This window comes from Mustela nigripes, chromosome 1 (genome assembly GCF_022355385.1).
Source record: "Mustela nigripes isolate SB6536 chromosome 1, MUSNIG.SB6536, whole genome shotgun sequence".
Taxonomy (NCBI): domain Eukaryota; kingdom Metazoa; phylum Chordata; class Mammalia; order Carnivora; family Mustelidae; genus Mustela; species Mustela nigripes.
Window position 1 is genome coordinate 129,167,299 of NC_081557.1, and position 18,508 is coordinate 129,185,806.

The window sequence follows — 18,508 nt, forward strand, 5'->3', positions numbered from 1 at the left end:
TTAGAAGAAGAAGAAGAAGAAGAAGAAGAAGAGGAGGAGAAGAGAGAAAAGAGAAGAGAGAGAGAGAAAGGAGGGGGAGGGAGAGAGAAAAAGAGGGAGGGAGAGGGAAAAGGAGAGGGACGTCGGAGGGGAGGAGGGAGAGACGACTCAGAAAGTGGAATCTGCACAAGCAACCTAAAGGGGGAGGAGAAGAAAAAACCCTGAATCCTTATAACTAAACCCCAGATGCAACGCAAGCAAGGACTTCGTCACACTAAAATAGATTCTGTGAGGGCCAAAATTATAAATTACGAAGCAGAAATGAATACCAAACAACTTTCAGCGGTTTGCACCTAGAGAAAGACAAGAAGAAGCCACTGCAAACAAACAAACCCAGTCCAAACAACGCCTCCAGTAGGAAAGAGGAAAACCGCTACAACAGGACCCCCTGAGAAGACACCAGACCATCACGCTGAAAGTGCGGGGCGTCTGCAAACCTCCAAGTGTGCCTCGGACTGAGCTGCACTTCACTGCTCTCTGGACCTTAATTACTTCTTTCACCTTCCATTTGGGGGAGGGTGAGGAAAAAGGCACTTACCTACGCTGAGTGAAGAAGTCCTATCAGCGTGGGAGACAAGTTTAAGAATGAAACACTGAATGTTTCGCTTTTATTTTTAAATTTACTTTGGCACTTAAAAGATCTTATTTCCAGATTTCTGGGCAATCTCAACTGCAGGCATCTAAGCCTCACCTCTTGGTAACCTGAATTTTTCTCTCACCTCCCTCTTCCCCCATCCCCTCTTCATCTCTCTTACAAGCACATCTTTATTTTACACATCAAGCAAAAAAGTCCCAGCAGGTACTTTTCCTCGTCAAAGATTACCTTTTTTACTTATTTCTGGAGAAGAAAAAAGGTTCCTAAAGAGGGGAAAGAACGAGCTAGCCGGCTGTTTTGTCAGCCGGTCAGTCCAGGTGGAAACTAAGAGCGAAAGTGGGGCTGAGGGGGAGCGCGACGCCTCTTTTGCCAGCCGCAGGGCCACCACCACTGCGTGAGCCTTGGATCCCTCAACGTATTGCGAGACGCCGGTGTATAGCCCGGACCTGTGCCCCAACATGATCGCCGCTCAGGCCAAGCTGGTTTACCAGCTCAATAAATACTACACTGAGCGCTGCCAAGCGCGCAAGGCGGCCATCGCCAAGACCATCCGAGAGGTCTGTAAGGTGGTCTCGGACGTGCTAAAGGAAGTGGAGGTACAGGAGCCTCGCTTCATCAGCTCCCTGAGCGAGATCGATGCCCGCTACGAGGGGCTGGAGGTCATCTCGCCCACGGAATTCGAGGTGGTGCTTTACCTAAACCAGATGGGCGTCTTCAACTTCGTGGACGACGGCTCCCTGCCCGGCTGCGCGGTGCTCAAACTGAGTGATGGACGCAAGCGGAGCATGTCTCTCTGGGTCGAGTTCATCACGGCGTCCGGCTACCTCTCAGCGCGCAAGATCCGCTCACGTTTCCAGACCCTGGTGGCTCAGGCGGTGGACAAGTGCAGCTATCGGGATGTGGTCAAGATGATCGCAGACACCAGCGAGGTCAAGTTGCGCATCAGGGAGCGCTATGTGGTGCAAATCACCCCTGCGTTCAAGTGTACCGGTATCTGGCCTCGCAGTGCGGCACAGTGGCCTATGCCCCATATCCCGTGGCCCGGCCCCAATCGGGTGGCGGAGGTCAAGGCCGAAGGGTTCAACTTGCTGTCGAAGGAGTGCTACTCACTGACGGGCAAGCAGAGCTCTGCGGAGAGCGATGCCTGGGTGCTACAGTTCGGAGAGGCTGAGAATCGCCTGCTGATGGGCGGCTGCCGAAACAAGTGTCTCTCGGTTCTGAAGACGCTGCGGGACCGCCACCTGGAGCTGCCAGGCCAGCCGCTCAATAACTACCACATGAAGACGCTGCTGCTGTATGAGTGCGAGAAACACCCGCGGGAAACGGACTGGGACGAGGCGTGCCTAGGCGATCGGCTCAACGGCATCCTGCTGCAGCTCATCTCCTGCCTGCAGTGCCGCCGCTGCCCTCACTACTTTCTGCCCAACCTCGACCTTTTTCAGGGCAAGCCCCATTCGGCCCTGGAGAGCGCTGCCAAGCAGACCTGGAGGTTGGCCAGGGAAATTCTCACCAATCCCAAAAGCCTGGACAAACTATAGGGTGCTGGGGACTGCTTGAAAAGCGACACAAATGGGAATGCTCTCTTACACACAACACACAGAACTCAACTACAAACAGCAGAAACTCCGGACACAAACTTTTACATAAGCCACCTGAAAGAAACAGGAAGCAGGCACAAGACCTTCGTTAATTAACAAGCAAACAAAAAGAGAGCAAACCAGCCAACCAAACAAACAAAATCACATTCTTGCACAAAAGTGATCGTTTTTTCTTCCAAACAATGTGAATTTAAAAGGTCACACAAAAGAAGCAATCGGGCTTTGCCACCACAAAATGAAACCCAAGGTACATTTTCAAATCAATGTATAGTAGTTTCTCCTCTTTTCCTTCTCTCCCTTTCTCCTTTCTCCCCCAGCTCATCTTCTTTCTTTCCCTCTTCCTCTTCCTCTCATTTCATTTTGTTCTGGGTTGCCTGGATGTTGTCACCAAGTGAGAAAAAGTATTTAATTATATGTAAAATTTCTCTTTTAAAAAAAAGTTTTGGTGATGTTAAATGTATCTCAGTGCCAATGTCAGATTGTGCCCCTCCCTTTCTTGCACCTCTACCCTCACCCTAAGCAGTCTTGTTGAAAACAGTAATAAAAATATTACTTTACATTGTAATTGACTGTGGACTGTTCTTAAATGAAGGCAGGTGAGATTATAATTGATAATTTACAATGTAAGGATGTGAACTTCAGGAACTAAATGTAAGAGAAGCTTTCACTGGAACTCTAATTTTCAAAATTTACAAATACAGCCCTTTTTGTAGATTTAACCATACAAGTCCCCCCACTCCCAATCCTTGGAAAAGAGAAAATATTAATTTTACCCAACTATGTTTGTTCTGCAAATTTTGAGGTTTAAAGTAATAGCTTTGTTCACACTTGAAAAAAGTAGATTTTTGTGTGGAAGGAAAGATTTTGGTCTTAATGTTTAAAATAGAAAAAATTGATTTCACATTAAAAATTAAGAGATTTGCTTTCTTACATCATACTTTTAAAAAATCAACTCTGAGTCTGAAAAACAAAGGCAATATTCATGGATCTTTTCTTGATAGTTAACATGATCAGTTAATACTTTGCTTTCAATTATTTGTCCTCTTGGAACTTTAAGTAATGAAAACTTAACAATTCAATCAACCATACCAAAAAAGAATAAAATGGTTGCAACAATATTCCTTTTCCCCAGCAAATGGTCATATGAACAATCCAGATTTAGAAACTACCTCAGTTTTTTAAGGTTTAGTTATAAATGCCATAATTAAGACCACTATTTGCCAAATTCCCAGAATTATTCAGAAGGTGCTTACAGGCAATTGAAACAAAAAAGGTTTAATACCATTTTTATGACCAAAGAAAAATAACTGTTTCAATAATTTACATACAGAAAAAGTATATTACTCCTTCTGCTTTTCTAAGGTAATAATCCAATGTACTTGTTTTAACACTTCATCTAAATTAACAAAGGTTTCTTTTTAACACAAGGAAATAACAGTTAAAAATAAAATAATGAGTAAAACTGAAAGCATCCTAAAGGAGCTGGTTTGGATTGTCTTCTTTATATTGTCTTCAATATACTCCATGAGGTATGCTAATAATGGGTCACAGGTACAGAAATATGTCAGATATTACCCTTTAACATTTAACATTTATTCTTTGAATTAGTCCAGTTTTTAACTTACTGAAAAATCCATGAAGGAGAGATGGAGGCAAAAGTGTTCTAAAAAGGAATTTTAAAGAGCGAAGGTAGAAGTTTGCATGGGGGAGGGAGCATATGGAGGGATGATGGCAGGACAGTAGAGATGGATAAAAACAAGGAAAGTACTCAGGGCTCTGATGCCTAGAGTTCACTTGACAAAAGAGGCTTAAGTTCTCAGATTCCCTGGTAAAAATTTCCTAGTAAAAATAATTTTGTTTTAGAAATATAAACTTTGATCTTATCATTTCTGAAATAATCTCTACTCTTTCAACCAATACTGTATCTTTTTCTGATCTCACTTCCTATAGATGTAAAACAAACTCACTGTAATACTAAGGGGTTCAGACAAAAATACTGATTTTTTTTTTTAAATAATAAAAATGAACTATTCTCCAGGGAAAATGTTCTGATTTTCAGGAACATTTTCAAAGCAAGTAGTAGATGCTCACATTTACAAAGAAGTCATTTAAGGGTACAATGTTTAGTTTAAAAGATAAAAATGACATCTTAAAATGACCTTTTTTTCCTTATGCACACAAGTATTTACAGCATGAGACATTATCTCCCTCCAGCTACCCCAGGAAGAAGTTTTTAAGTCCTGACAAGAAGAACAAAAATTCCCCAAATTCGGCAATTTTCCCCCTATCTTATTTAACACAGGTATCACCAACAAAAAAAGAAAAACACTGCCACAACACAAGCATCCTCATTTACAAAATACCTAAAAGCACCAACATCTACACAAAATAAAAATTTCTTTCAATAATTGAAAAATTTTAAGAATATAAATTAGCAAAACTTTGATTTCCATAACACTAGGCAGAATGCAGGGGTACAAGACAAATGCTGTAATTAAGCTAAAAGAGCTTTGTACTGCACAAGCAATAGGGGAAAAATTAATTTAATGATATTGCAAAGAATAAAATCAGAGAGAAATAAAAGTTTTAAGTTCTCTCAAAAGGACTAAATAACTTTAAAGAGCCTTACTGCAAAGATTGGCAGAGATCCTAATCTTGAGAACAATCATGTTAGACACCTTTAAATTACATCACAGTTTAGATTCTAGGCCACATATGTCCAAAAGTATAATAGAACATTCTGAATTAAATTTCAACCTCTCAAACATACAAAGTACCATAAATTAGAGAGTTTAAGAAATTCTGGTTACCTTCATTTCCTAAAGAAACTAAAATACAATTTCAGATAGCAGAACCATGCAACAAAGTAGGAAATTTTTCCAGTTGATATAATTTCACAATTAAAGTTTTCTCTATATTGAATTGGCTGAATTAACAAGTTCAAAACAATCACTTCCAACGTAGCCTTCCTTTCATACGGTCTACCAAATCTTATCTTAATAAAGGCAGCAATTCCAAAACAAAACACTAGAAACACATGTAAGACAAGAGATGATTTGTTTGTAAAGTTTTAAATAAAATTACACCATTTTCATCAATGACTGCTTTGAAATACTTCAAAATCACTAAAATTTAATAATTCACATGATTACATTACCAAAGAACTTCCTACCAATAAACTCAAAATATGTGTGTTCACACAAGCTGAAATAGTAATTTCATTTTTTAAGCCACTTCTCTTCTACAGGTTGCTTATTTTGCTCATTTTAAAAGAGACTGTTTCCTATCAGAACAAATTCTACCATTCACTTTCATGAAATAAACCCAGCTTTGGCTTTATGGCTATGCCACAAATGTTTCTTAGTAAAATAAAGTTGCCAAGGTCTGAAAAGTAATCAGAAATACATTTTAAAGGGGAAATTACATTTTCATTTAAGAATAGGAAATTATGCAGTGCCTTGTAAAATCGACTGTAGGTAATGGGAAACAGAGGTATCTCACACACATAAGACATGCTTGCGTGCACAACAGAGTAGTAAGTCATGAGGACAAAGCAAGGAGAGTGATATATTGGTATTATATCCAGAAAATATAAAGGCTAAACAAAATAATTTCACTCTCAACCTCACTGAATTTTGTAGCTTAATTCACCCTGGAACCTTAGTGGCAAAATATATTTATGGACAATACTCCCTGTAGTTCCCCCCAACCCCGGAATGAGCTAATGATAAACGCAATTAAGTGAAAATTGTTTTTGAATCTAAATGAACTTCAATAATCTAACTTGCTGGTAAGGGAATCATAAGCTAAACAATATAGTAGTCTTGCATACAGACAGAAGCAGTTCAGCAAGAAATTCAAACTAAATCTGTCCGATTTTACAAATGCCAATCCTACCCAACAGCAGCCCACCATCCCATCATAGGAAAAAAATGCTTTAAAGTGAAACCCACTCCTCCTCCTCTTCTCACCTTGGGGTCGATTTTCTTGAAGTGAGAGTCCTCTTCATCCACCTCAAAATAGAGTTCGGAGGAGGTGACAGAAAGAGTGCCCTTTACTACAACAGAGGGGGCCACAAGCTGAGCCGGTGTGCTCAGGCTAACAGGACCTGCCAAAACCAAAACACAAGCCACACAATGGGATGACATTTTTCAAAAAATCTAGTAGATTCAAGCAGAAATTGTCTTTTCAAATTCTCACCTCTGGCACCAAAATATCTGCCAAATTGTCCACACTTACAAATTCTGTCTACCCCAAAGCTGCCTCTGAAAATACAAAGTTACTGGGATTCTCATACTAAGAAATTTATAGTAGGTGGTTAATGATAACAGCAAACTAGGATACAATTATTTCACAGGGAGTCTGCAAAGCTTTGGTCTAACTTCCTGGTAAGAAGGTGGCTCTGCCTAAATAAGTCCTTCCACACTGCATTTAGAAAACAAGCCTCAGGCTATGCAACAACATGGAACAACAACCAGGAGCAAGGAAGGCTCAATGGGCTTCCAAGGCCAGAGGTTAGCTTAGTTTGGCTGAAGTATGATTTGGACAAAGATCACTAGCTTATTAGTGAAGTGAGAAACGTTACACCATATTCTCTGATAAAGATTTTGTGCCAGGTTGACACAAAACCTCTTCCATAACAACTTTACCCCATGAAAAATTGGTAAAAATACTTCTTTTCTAAGCCTGCCTTTCCACTGCTAAATATTGTTCAATGCTTCCAAATCTAATATTAGTGTAGTTCAGGGACTCTGGGAGTAAACAGCTGGAGGGTGGGTTTCCAAGTGAATGAATTTTTATTGGAATAATCAAATCTCCACAGGGCTTATCAAAGAGACAAATCAGCCTGCTACTGAAAACAATAGATTCACTACAGATAGCAGAGCATAAAGTATATTAGAGCTAAACCTAAAATAAAGGGCAAAAAGTAATAATTATATTACACACATATACATATTTAGTTAGAGAGTGAAAGAGTAAGAATTTGAAATCCCATCAACTCCTCATTGTATAAATCCTGTAGGTGAAGAAAACAACAACAGAAGATTGGCACTTATAGTTCTGAATTAATATAGTGCCTATAAACATGGTATACCTATTCAGATAATCAATGGGTGAATAAATGTTTCAAAATTCAGATGAATCGACATTTCCATCGATTGTTAGAAGGTGCTGGCCCTTAATCTCACATCAATCTTAATGTGTGCCAGTAGGACAATAGAAGGGATGCTCTGCGGAGATCAGAGCAGGTTTTGCCCTCTATTCCCAATGTACAAATACATTGTGTTTGCAGATGGGCAGCAGATAGCTGCAGAACAGCCATGATTTCCCAAAGCTCATCCCTATAAATGGATGAAATAAGCAGCTATGTGTTCTTTTGCTGTCTCCTTTGCCCTCTGTACATTAGCATGTAATCCTGAGAAGAAATAACATTTTTTCAATCACTCTCAGACATTCAATTACAGGGTAAGCAGACAGCTGCAGGAGCTGGGGCAGCCTAGGTCCTACAGAAGACCCCTGACAATTTCCACTTCATTTCTAACCCACACCACTTTATTAGTGTGGATTACTTCTTAATCCTATTGCCATTGTCAAGATTATATAATTAAACTCCCCTTTCACCTCTATTACTATATGAATGTATTACTAGTAGCAAGAATAGACGCAAAATAAAGGAGGAGGAAATGGGTAAATAGATGTGAAGGAAAAGGATAGAGAATACCAGTGTCCACCTACTCTCAATGCCCAGCCCAAATCCCTTAACAGTGTGCTCCAGTTAATTTTATTTTTCTTTCTAGAGAGGTTTATGGTCATCCGAGAAGACACCATCATCTATTTTTGCTTTTCATTATAATTTACTGCATGGTAGCACAGAATGCAGACATATCACTAAATGAAAAATTCTTGATGTCTTTTCTCTTAAATTAAAATTATCAAAAAAGAAGGCTGCATAATTTTCACCTATGGAGACTGTAGAATCTGTCTGACTTTCCTCCTGGAGGGAGAGAGCCATAGGCATTAAAGAAAAGAAAGCCATTTAATGAATGACTAAAATTTCAGGCTAAACAACAGAATTTTTCCCATAAGGGAAGTAAAACTGAAAATCTGCAGAGTGCAAATCAAAATTCCTACACCAGGTAAAATATGTGGATCCTGTGAAAAGCCATAGCATTCCTGGAATGGATTTTTTGAGAGAGTTAAATATATATGCAGCATGTTCACTAAGACCTGTATATCAAAGCAAATAGCTCATCTGCCTCCAAGCTTTATTTACAAAAAACAATTGGCAAAATTTTACTTATAGCTCTCATTTTATAGACATTAAGTAACTCCCATGGGTGAAGGAATTTTGTTATTGCTGCTTTTAAACTTTTTTCTTTTACAGTGAAAATTACTCATAAATGAAAAAGATGAGAAAGGTAAAGAAACTGAAAAGAATGGAAAAATAAAGGGGAAACTGTGTTGAAGAATAGGGAGAAAATGTTTGGAAGAACAAAAACAATCTTTGTTTAAAGTAATTGTGGGTGTAAACTTGGTAGTCCTAGCGGTCACAGATGAAAAAGTAAGTAATTAGATGCTTATTGGCCCGGAGCTAGCCGAAATACCCGCACAACCACTGAATTTACCAGTGAGATTCTCTAAATCTTTCTCATCCACGGATGACAGAGTATCGTCGTCGCCTTCCAGGAGGATCTCGTTTTCTGAGTTCTGATTTCCTAAAGCCTGACTCTTGATGGACTGTTTTCCTTTAGCAAGGATATCTTCATCTGCAGCTGAAATGAAAGGAAAACAAAGCTGTCCATCAGCTCTGGGGAAGAGTACTTTGGCAGAAGGGCAGGGAAGTGTGGTAAGGATAGGTGGCCAAAGATGGTCAATCATTTTTACAGAGAATCATCCACGGTGGGGAAGTGACTGGGATGGTACGCATGTTCTTTCTGATAAACGTGATTCTCCAAGCCTAGTCTAATGTTACCTTGAACAAGCACCCTAATCCCATTAAATCTGACCCTTGCATCACTCACCGAACCATTTATTTACTTACAGTTAGGGCAAGAGAGAGTTCAAAGGCAGCACATTTTGGGGAAATTAGCAGAAAAAAATCAGAACCCAGTTTTGGAAACAATACCTACTTGATAATGAAAAATAAAAAGGGCTGATCATTTCTGCAAATAATGATTATACTGCCAAAACATTATGTAATGGTGAGGGAGTGGTTGTGAAGGAGAATACAGAGGTAAGAAGGGTCAGAACTGAGAGAGATTCACAGCCAATGAAGATGTAAGTGCAATCCTGAAGCCAAGGCTGACATCAAAAAAGCTACAGCAGCTCTCAGAAGCTGCACTCTCTTCTTTACTCCAGTCTTCCCTCTTACCTTCATATTGCCTTTGCCCACATTTCACCCCACCCAGAGCCCCACTTCAGTCCTTTTATAAATATCCAGGAATAAGACACGATGGAAACTAAGTGGAGGCTCAAATGCTACCTCCTCCATGTGTTTAAACTAAAAGGCTAAGACACCCCGGGGGCTAAACATAACAGAAAGCCCAGAAGGAGAGGAATCTGGGCAAAGAGTCTTACAGGCCCAGAACGGGAGCAGCCTGCGGAGAGCAGCAGCACCAGACCCAGCCACTGTGACAAGATAGCCAGAAAGGAGAGGAAAGAAGAAAAGGGTACACCAAATCTAGGGAATGAAGCAGTTCCGTGGAGCAGCTACAGCCAACAACTGAACCAGTAAGAGGAACAGAGGTGCAGCTGAAAGGAGAAAACACTGAAACTCAAAATTCTGACTTCAAAACCCCATATCCCTCCCCAGGGTAACTCCCACTGCTTTGAGCAGCTTTCTCCTTCAGAAATACATAAAAGCAGGTACTAAGTTTTGGATTGTGATTTTTAAAAATTCGTACTGTCATGTAAGGGAAAGTTGAGAATCTTTGCTATACTACTGACATTCCTGGGGCTTCCAGCTAGGGAAATCCAGGAGGCACAGCACCTGATCCACTCAGGCACGAGCTATTGATATGGAAATTAGATGGCTAGCGAGGCTTTTTTGCTCCACTGCAGTTTCTGCCTAGGCATTAGAGCCCCAAAGCCAGAAAGGATAATGTTTGCAGTAACAGGACTAATATTTATCTATATAATTTTTTCTAAATAGTTACACTGCATGTATGCTACTAAACATTTTCACAAATCAAAGCTTCTTTGATTTTAACAGGTATGATTATGGATAATAATAAAGGTAAAAGTTCATTTTTATCTTATTCACTGTGAGTTCACAAAGAATATCATTTATGTAAAATACCAATGGCACCACTTTAAAAGCAAATAGTGGCTTTATAGTAAATAAGGAAGTCATGGGATAAAGCTCTCTATATTTAGCTTGGAATACCCTCTATGGGTAAATCAAATTTTATTTTCCTTCATACCCACAAATAACGAGCATAGTATGCTGCACCCATATGAAGGTCTCAATAAATACTTTGAAAAATTTTAACGTATCTAATTAAAATGCCTTTATTTTTTTAAGCCACAAAGAAATATACCCCGAAAACCCTAATTTTTAGGAAAATAACATTAAGTTGTTATATCATTGTCTATATTTCAAGTATTTATATTTTGTTACTCTGAAATGATAAACACTGGCCTGAGCCCAAACAAGATCTTCTTCCAATTTACTATCAGTGTTAAAAATAAATTGGTCACTGAGCAATACAAGAGAAACCACCACCTTCAATACTTTCTTATAAAGCAAATCATAATAAATTAAAAATTGCCAATCAGATTTTAGTACAAAATCAATGTCACATTCTCTTTTTCTAGATGTACATTTCCTTCTTCAAAGTCGAAACAATAATAATGCTAATATTAAATAACATTTACCATGTGCTGGGAAGTGTTCAAAAGACTTCACTTACTTAATTCTCCTCTGCTAATTTCTCCCTGTCAGGTAAACAGGCTCAGAGAGGTTACATATCTTGCCCAAGGCAACACAGCTCCCTGACTCTAGCGAGAAGTAGAGTCAGGATCGAAATCCAAGCATTATGGTACCAGTATCTTAATCACTATACAAATATCAATACATATATATAATTTATGGATTAGTTCAATAATTCTTGTTTCTCACAGTACATTTTAAAAAGGTTAAGTCAAAATTATAATAAGTTAAGAATACAGAAATACTCATTTCCAAACATAAATTTGATGAGCATATGATATGACAAACATCAGAAACAACCAAATTCAATACCTTGCTCATTACTATCTCTGATTATTACCATACATGTCCTAAAGCACACTACACCAAGCTTACATAGGGCGGGGGGGGGGTGAGGGGGTGGAGAGAGAAAAAGAAAAAAACCCTCTAATTTGCAAACATTTGCAAAAAATGAGAAAGCCAAGTAGCAATATACAGTGGTTTAAAATAGCTCAATAAATAAATTCATTCATTTTAAATGACCACAAAGTGTAATTTGTTATCCCATCCAACAGGAACTTTAAAAAATTTTAATTTATTCTCATCATGCCGACACATATTAAAACACAATTAACTTTTGAATTAAATAAAATTTTATGAAAATTTTTTGAAGTACTGTAAGTCTACTGTATGCATACAAACACCCACTTTAATTTATTTATTTACTTATTTTTACAAGCTCAGATTCTGGAATAGTTCAACCTCAATGAAAAACCTCTTGTCATGGAAAATATGCAGCTTACTGATATTTAGAATGGTTTTCCTGTAATTAACTCCCCCTTGAGGATTTTAAGTTAGCAGCAGTAAAATTACCAACAGTACTCTAACACACACCACATGCGCCGGTGTTCAATTCTCAGTGGTCTAATAGCTCTCTGCTAAAGAACTTTTTTTGTTTCAAAATTAGAACAAAACTATCCCAAGCATAAAATAAAAGATAATTATCATGTTTATATGTGCTGGGGAAAGTATATTTTTAACTTCTGTTTGCCTTCTACTCAATCAATCACTAAAACAAGTAACTGTTTTGATATTTTTTTGTGAGTATATTCTATACTAGAATAAAAGTTTAACTGGATGAAGTCAGAAAACACTTCTGAATCGATTTCACAGCTTGATTCAGATCTTTGCTGGCTGATAAAATTATTACCATACATGATAATTATTTAAATTTTTCATAACACTATTAACAGATTGCCTTCATATGGTCTTACATTCTATTCTGGTTTAATATTTACCCTAACTTGATAACCAAACTACAAATGTTACATAAAACTGGAGAAATCTGTCAAAAAAGCTTTCATTGAGGGGCACCTGGGTGGCGCAGTGGATTAAAGCCTCTGCCTTCAGCTAAGGTCATGATTCCAAGGTTCTGGGATCAAGCCCTGCATCAGGCTCTCTGCTCAGCAGGGAGCCTGCTTCTTCCTCTCTCTCTCTCTCTCTCTCCCCGCCTGCCTCTCTGCCTACTTGTAATCTCTGTCAAATGAATAAATAAAATCTTTATAAAAAAAAAAAAAACTATGTTTGTAAAAAAAATGTGAGAATGTGAGTTACTTAAAAAGAAAAAAAAAAGCTTTCTTTGAAACACGACTTGATTCACTGAAGCTAAGAGCAATGAGAGGGCTCAGAGAAAAGCTGGTCCTCAAGATGTAAAGTTCAAGTTCTTTAGAGCTAGTTGATTTAGAGCAAGTTGATTTACCTATGCAACACAAGCTAACTAAAATTAAAACACAAAAAGAACACAGGAAATGGTTCTACCTATGACACATAAACTCCCTTTTAAAAGTCCACTATACCAGTGAAATGGAATCAACAATAGTCCATATTATAGTAAAACAAGTTTATACATTAAGAATTAAGCACTTAAAAAATTACTACTGGAATAACAAAATGACCTCAAATGTAAATAAAATGAATATGGGTATCCACTTAATGTGATGTGAAATACCTATAACCATAACTGCTTATTCTGAACAAGACACTTAAAGAATATCTTATATACAACTACTGTCCCAAACTTTATAGTTTATACAATTTCCAAACAGTTCCAAGTCAAGACAATTTACTCTAGAAGTATTAGTGAAACTACAAAAGATGATGAGGAGATTAAGAGAACAAGCCAAGTTCACCTCCTAATGAGTTTTAGTTACAGAACCTAATATATGTTGATCCTAAATAGGAAGCAACAATATCTGGCATTACTGAAGTTATGAGAGAATGGCATGATTTAGGATCTTTATATGATCTGTCATCTCAAGGAAACCAGATGAGTTACTTGTATCATTCCATACAATTATAAGAGACTTCTTAAACTATCTTAAATTCTCCTCATATATTACCATTAGCATGCACATTCTTAAAAAAATGAAAATGCCTTGAATTCAATAGGATTCTACCACTAAACTGTTTTAATATTTGAATTAAACCAATCTTTCCACCATTTAAAATATTTTTTATGTGGCTTTAATTTAAATGTAAAATTCCCATTATATTTAACAATGAATTTTAGAAGATAGTATAGCACTACAATAAGAAAATCTGATTAGTTGTCAGTTAACCTGGGCTTTAGTCCTGTGTGTACCAAAAATTATGTGGCTTTTGTTTCCTCAGTTTCCTTATTTATAAAGAATAAAGTTAGAATAGACTTTAGCCTTTGGTTCTTTCCAGATCTAAAATGCTCTGATAATAAATAACTGACAAACTGGGCCCTGTACATCAGGAGAATGTTACAAATCATTACAACTAATTTCTAATAAAATTTAAACCATAAAATGCAAGAAAATGCCCTCAAGAATCAAATACCCACCTATGCTTGCTGCTGCTAATTTCCATAAAGAATATTTGATAATAAGAGGAAGTATTAATTTTAATTTAAAAATATGACTCAGTTTCTGCGAAGTTAAAGAAATCTCCCATTACAAAATGACTTTTATAAATAACCACTTTGGAGGGTCTCTCTTTGAAAAATTACCTAAGGCCCTTTTCCCCAAGCAAGTTAATGTGAACTTGGGAAGGGCAATTAAATTGTCAGAATTAAAAAATTTGTTTTTAACTAGAAGGTAGCCAGAAGTAGAGTCATGGGGCTAGTATTGATCGCCTGAACAGAGAACATCACTCTTCAGGTATTTACTCTGCCACCTTTACACCAGAGGCTTTCCTTCAAATCAAATCAATCTATAAAAAAGATGGCTCTTACTACTAAAATACATAACTAATCTCCAACAGCATTTCTATTTAGATGTTTCCCTTTGATAACAATAATATGGTTCATGATATTTTAAGATTCTATATTAAACTAATGTGCCTCCTTAGTTACATCAATTATAAATAAAAGTGAGAACTCCTAAAACAGATTAAAACTGACACACTATCCTCAGTAATATCTATTTTTAATATTCAAATTCGACACTGAAGCACAGTATTTAGCCATGTTAAATTCTGTAATTTCAAGTGCTTCTTGATCACATTAACCACTTTGTTTCGCTAACTTGATTTTTAATGTTTATTTTCATTAGCTTCCTTATTGTTATTAAGGCTAAAGAACGAGAATTTCATAATTAACATAAAATTAAAACTGAATGTCAACTGTAAGATATGCCAATAAGACACTAAATATTAAGTTGTTGGCTTATATAATGAACTAGCATAAATCTGACTGACATGAAACACTACCAGTGTACAATCTATGTGCTGAGTTTTTAAATTAATATTATTTAAAATAAAAAATAAAAATTATGACAAAAAACTTGTATATTTCATCAAAAGATGTTATATTAAATATGACATGCCTCTTTAACTGGCAGACATTGAAGCATCTCCTAAACATTTTTTTTTTAAAAAACACATTTCAGATTAAAATTTTTGTTTTTAATCTTTCAGAGTATTTCAAATATTAACCATTTTAAGATTCATGTACAATATTGTCAAATAAGATGGAAATACATAATGCTTCATTTACTTCTCTCAATTTAATGAATATTATATTAACCTTTCAATTACTATTTAGAGTAATTTTAGTGAAATCTGCTTCCATACATGATTTTAAAAAGTCTTAAACAACAGTAAGCTTTGCTAATAAATATTTTTTAGCCAGCTTCTTAGCATTAAAAGAGTTGGCATAATATTATTTTAAAAGGTAAAGTTCAATAACAATAAAATCCAAATTTATTCATTACAAAAAATTCTGCCATTCCCCCAATGGCTACATGTACTATTTTTAATAAAGATGGATTTTTAATAAGCTCTGTACTAAATCTATACCACAAATTTTAAGTTCAAGTTACTGATATTTCTTTCAAAATTAAGGATTAACAGATTGCCTATGTATAATTTTTAAAAACAAGTCCCTTCTCCAAGTATAAAAGAAAATATTTTCATGAAAACACATTTATTGTCACTGATAGACTTCAGGCTTCACAACTCAATGTTCACTGACAGTTAGGAAGACAGAAAGATACTTATTAAATTTTAAGTGTACATACCAATGTCTGTTTGAAAAGTATAAAGCTGACAATTAAGCTGATTTTTTTTAGTGTAAGAGTGAGTTATCAGCCCCAACCCCCCCCAAAAAAGGAAAGAAGAAAATAAATATAACTCTGAAATGTAAGGAAACACATAAAAAGCACATGAACACTAAAAGGGAAAGTAGCCTAATTAATTCTACATCTTATTTCTCCTTTCCTACCTCCTGAAGTTGAAGATGTAGGGCCCTCAGACTATCATTGCTTTTAGATCACTTTGTTATTGACTATTCTCTGTATGATCATTTATTTTAAAGGACTGATGTCACATTTGGTGTTATATCTGATGACATATTGTGGACATTTTCTTCCAGAAATGGCTCTTTAAGGCTGAGTGCAAGAGGTTAAGCTGCCTGACTAAGGCCAAACCTAAGATCACAGACTTTTAATCTAAATTCTTAATATCCTTAAAATCCTTAATACCCTTACTGAATGTAATTTTATATTTATTTTGTATACTACTGTCACTTAACCATATCACTTAACCATAAATTACTGCATGTTAAACCAATACATTGAAAAAAGAGAATTAAAACCATTTATCTTATTAAAAAATAACCAATTTATATTTTATAAAATCAAAATTAATTTAATATTGAGAGGAAATTCCCCCCCTTAATCAATGTATCTTAATTGGCTTTCAAAAGTTATAAAATATTAAGTGAAATCCTATGATCAAAGAGAGTATATTATTAAATCCAAAGGACTTTTTCAGGTTTCTCCAATTTGCTCATCAGGCTTCTGCCTAATCTGAATCATAGTGATACGCATTATATCAAAAAAGGGAAAAATGTTAAGCTCTGATAACAAGTTGATGCAGAAAAGGAACATACGAAAATAATGTCTATTCTCTTTTTCTAGGAGCCATCTATCACAACCATCTACAAATCAAGGCTCAGAAAGTATCTAGGCACTTGGACATTTATTACCATCTCTCCCACTTCATAATCTCATGCTAAAATACCATAGTTGAGGGAAAACCATATACACACAAAAGGACCTAGAAACCCATTTGGTTTGTAAATGCTGTCTTTCTGATATCATGGATTTAAGGCAGGCATCCTGGATTAATTTACTCAAAGCTGAATGTGTCACTTAAAAAGAGAAATATTTTATCCCCCTACTCTGAAACAAAGGGTCTATGTTAAGTAAGTTTTGCATGTGTAACGTAATAAACAAATACACTTGACACCATAATTTAATAGGACCCTACACTAACTATAAAAAAATTTAACTTCTCTTTCTGGGGTGAATAACTATGAAATGTGGCATGGACCATTTTACAGTGCCTTGTAATAATGAAGTTATTCTCTTCATTACCAAGTACTGTACCTGCTGCTATTGGCAAGGAGTGACTTAAACACTGACCATGTTCCACGGCTGTTTTTAGTGTCGCTTCAGGATGTGTCGATCCTAGAGGGTTACGCACAAATCGTCGCCGGCGCCGCAAGTCATCTTCCCAGTAGTCAAGGCGCCAGAACTCACGAGGACGACTACAATGAAACAGAGAAGCCACATATGTTAGCAATTATCAAACAGCGTGGTAGCACTGAATTTCTGCATAAAGCTCTCCTTGTTTGCTCTGGCTTTTTTTTTTCCCTTCCCCTTCCTCCTAATTCTCCCTCCACCTCACACTCCCCTTTTTCTGCAATCTTTAACTTAGGTATGTCCTTGAAAATAACAATATCACCTTCCAGTCTAAGGAACTCCTTTTCCTTTTTCTTGGAAGGTGAAATGAGCACTAAATACATCATTTTAAAATGAATTGCTGACAGTGTGATCAGTTTCCCCACACTCTAGTGGCATGTGCTCTGATTTCAGCCTCATTTCAGCCTCAGCAGGGCACCTTTCTCTGTGGCTGCATTTATAAACCAGAATAGGGAAAAAGGCTATTATAAATATGGTATAGCATTACCTATATTAATCAAAGTCTGTCCCCCTTCATTTTTCTTCCTAATTTGTGCCTTTTTGCACAAGGTCAGTAAATCATACCATGAATTCTTGGTCCAGAAAGTGTTAACTTTAATGAATATCTCAGTTACATGGTTATGTATGTGATAATAAAATATTACTCTGTTTAGATGTGCAGGAATTTAATTAAAATAATCTCTTAAAATATTCATTACATTTAGCCCCTGAGGCTTAGAACAACACAAGAAAATGCATTTCCTTTCCATTTACTGTTTTTAAATAAACCATTCCTATAGAGTGAAACAGCAATCTATTTTCAAGCAAATCAGATTGGAATTCTGTTTTATGTAGTCTTTTTTTATATTTAATTAAAAACTACATGCTATATGATCTGCAATAATTGCTATATCAAAAGCATACTTTTGGAAATGTATTTTTTAAAGGGTTCTACTATATTTTTCCCAATTATGTAGATCTTTTATATGGCAATATATAAATGTCAACTCTCTCTCCTATTAACTAATCATAATCTAGCATGCTGAAAAATATTTTATAAGGAAAACACTAAAATGAAGTTTTTTCAGTTACAGTAAAAAAAAGCCCTGCAAAATACACTTACTCACTAAGCTTCATTAATTAAATTTAAAAATTCATAATCAAAACTTCTGTAAGGAATGACTAATACAAAATAAAATCACACTTTTATTTCATGAGCTAATAAAATTGTACCTGTCAGCTTTGACCCATTAGTCTTGACCACTGATAGTCCCAAAATACCCACTTAAAAGTTACTCTTATTTTGATATATTAGAGATGCTATACTTTAAAAAAGTTACTCTTATTTTGATATATTAGAGATGCTATACTTTAAAAA

The 18,508-nt window shown here is 36.2% G+C and overlaps 2 protein-coding genes across 5 annotated transcripts in view; one reads left to right on the forward strand and one right to left on the reverse strand.

Moving 5' to 3' along the window:
* Positions 1-18,508, reverse strand: part of LRBA (LPS responsive beige-like anchor protein) — a 729,505-nt gene that overhangs the window by 275,015 nt on the left and 435,982 nt on the right. For all 4 annotated transcript variants that reach the window (XM_059373625.1, XM_059373604.1, XM_059373615.1 and 1 more), the window contains exons 38-40: positions 17,092-17,216; positions 8,859-9,005; positions 6,204-6,340 (exon numbers count right to left, since the gene is read on the reverse strand). In XM_059373625.1, coding sequence (XP_059229608.1) covers positions 6,204-6,340; positions 8,859-9,005; positions 17,092-17,216 — 409 coding nt within the window. The remainder of the gene's footprint in view (positions 1-6,203; positions 6,341-8,858; positions 9,006-17,091; positions 17,217-18,508) is intronic.
* Positions 111-2,987, forward strand: MAB21L2 (mab-21 like 2). Its single transcript, XM_059373638.1, has one exon. It carries the CDS (start codon positions 1,093-1,095, stop codon positions 2,170-2,172), a length of 1,080 nt encoding a protein of 359 aa, XP_059229621.1. The 5' UTR covers positions 111-1,092; the 3' UTR covers positions 2,173-2,987.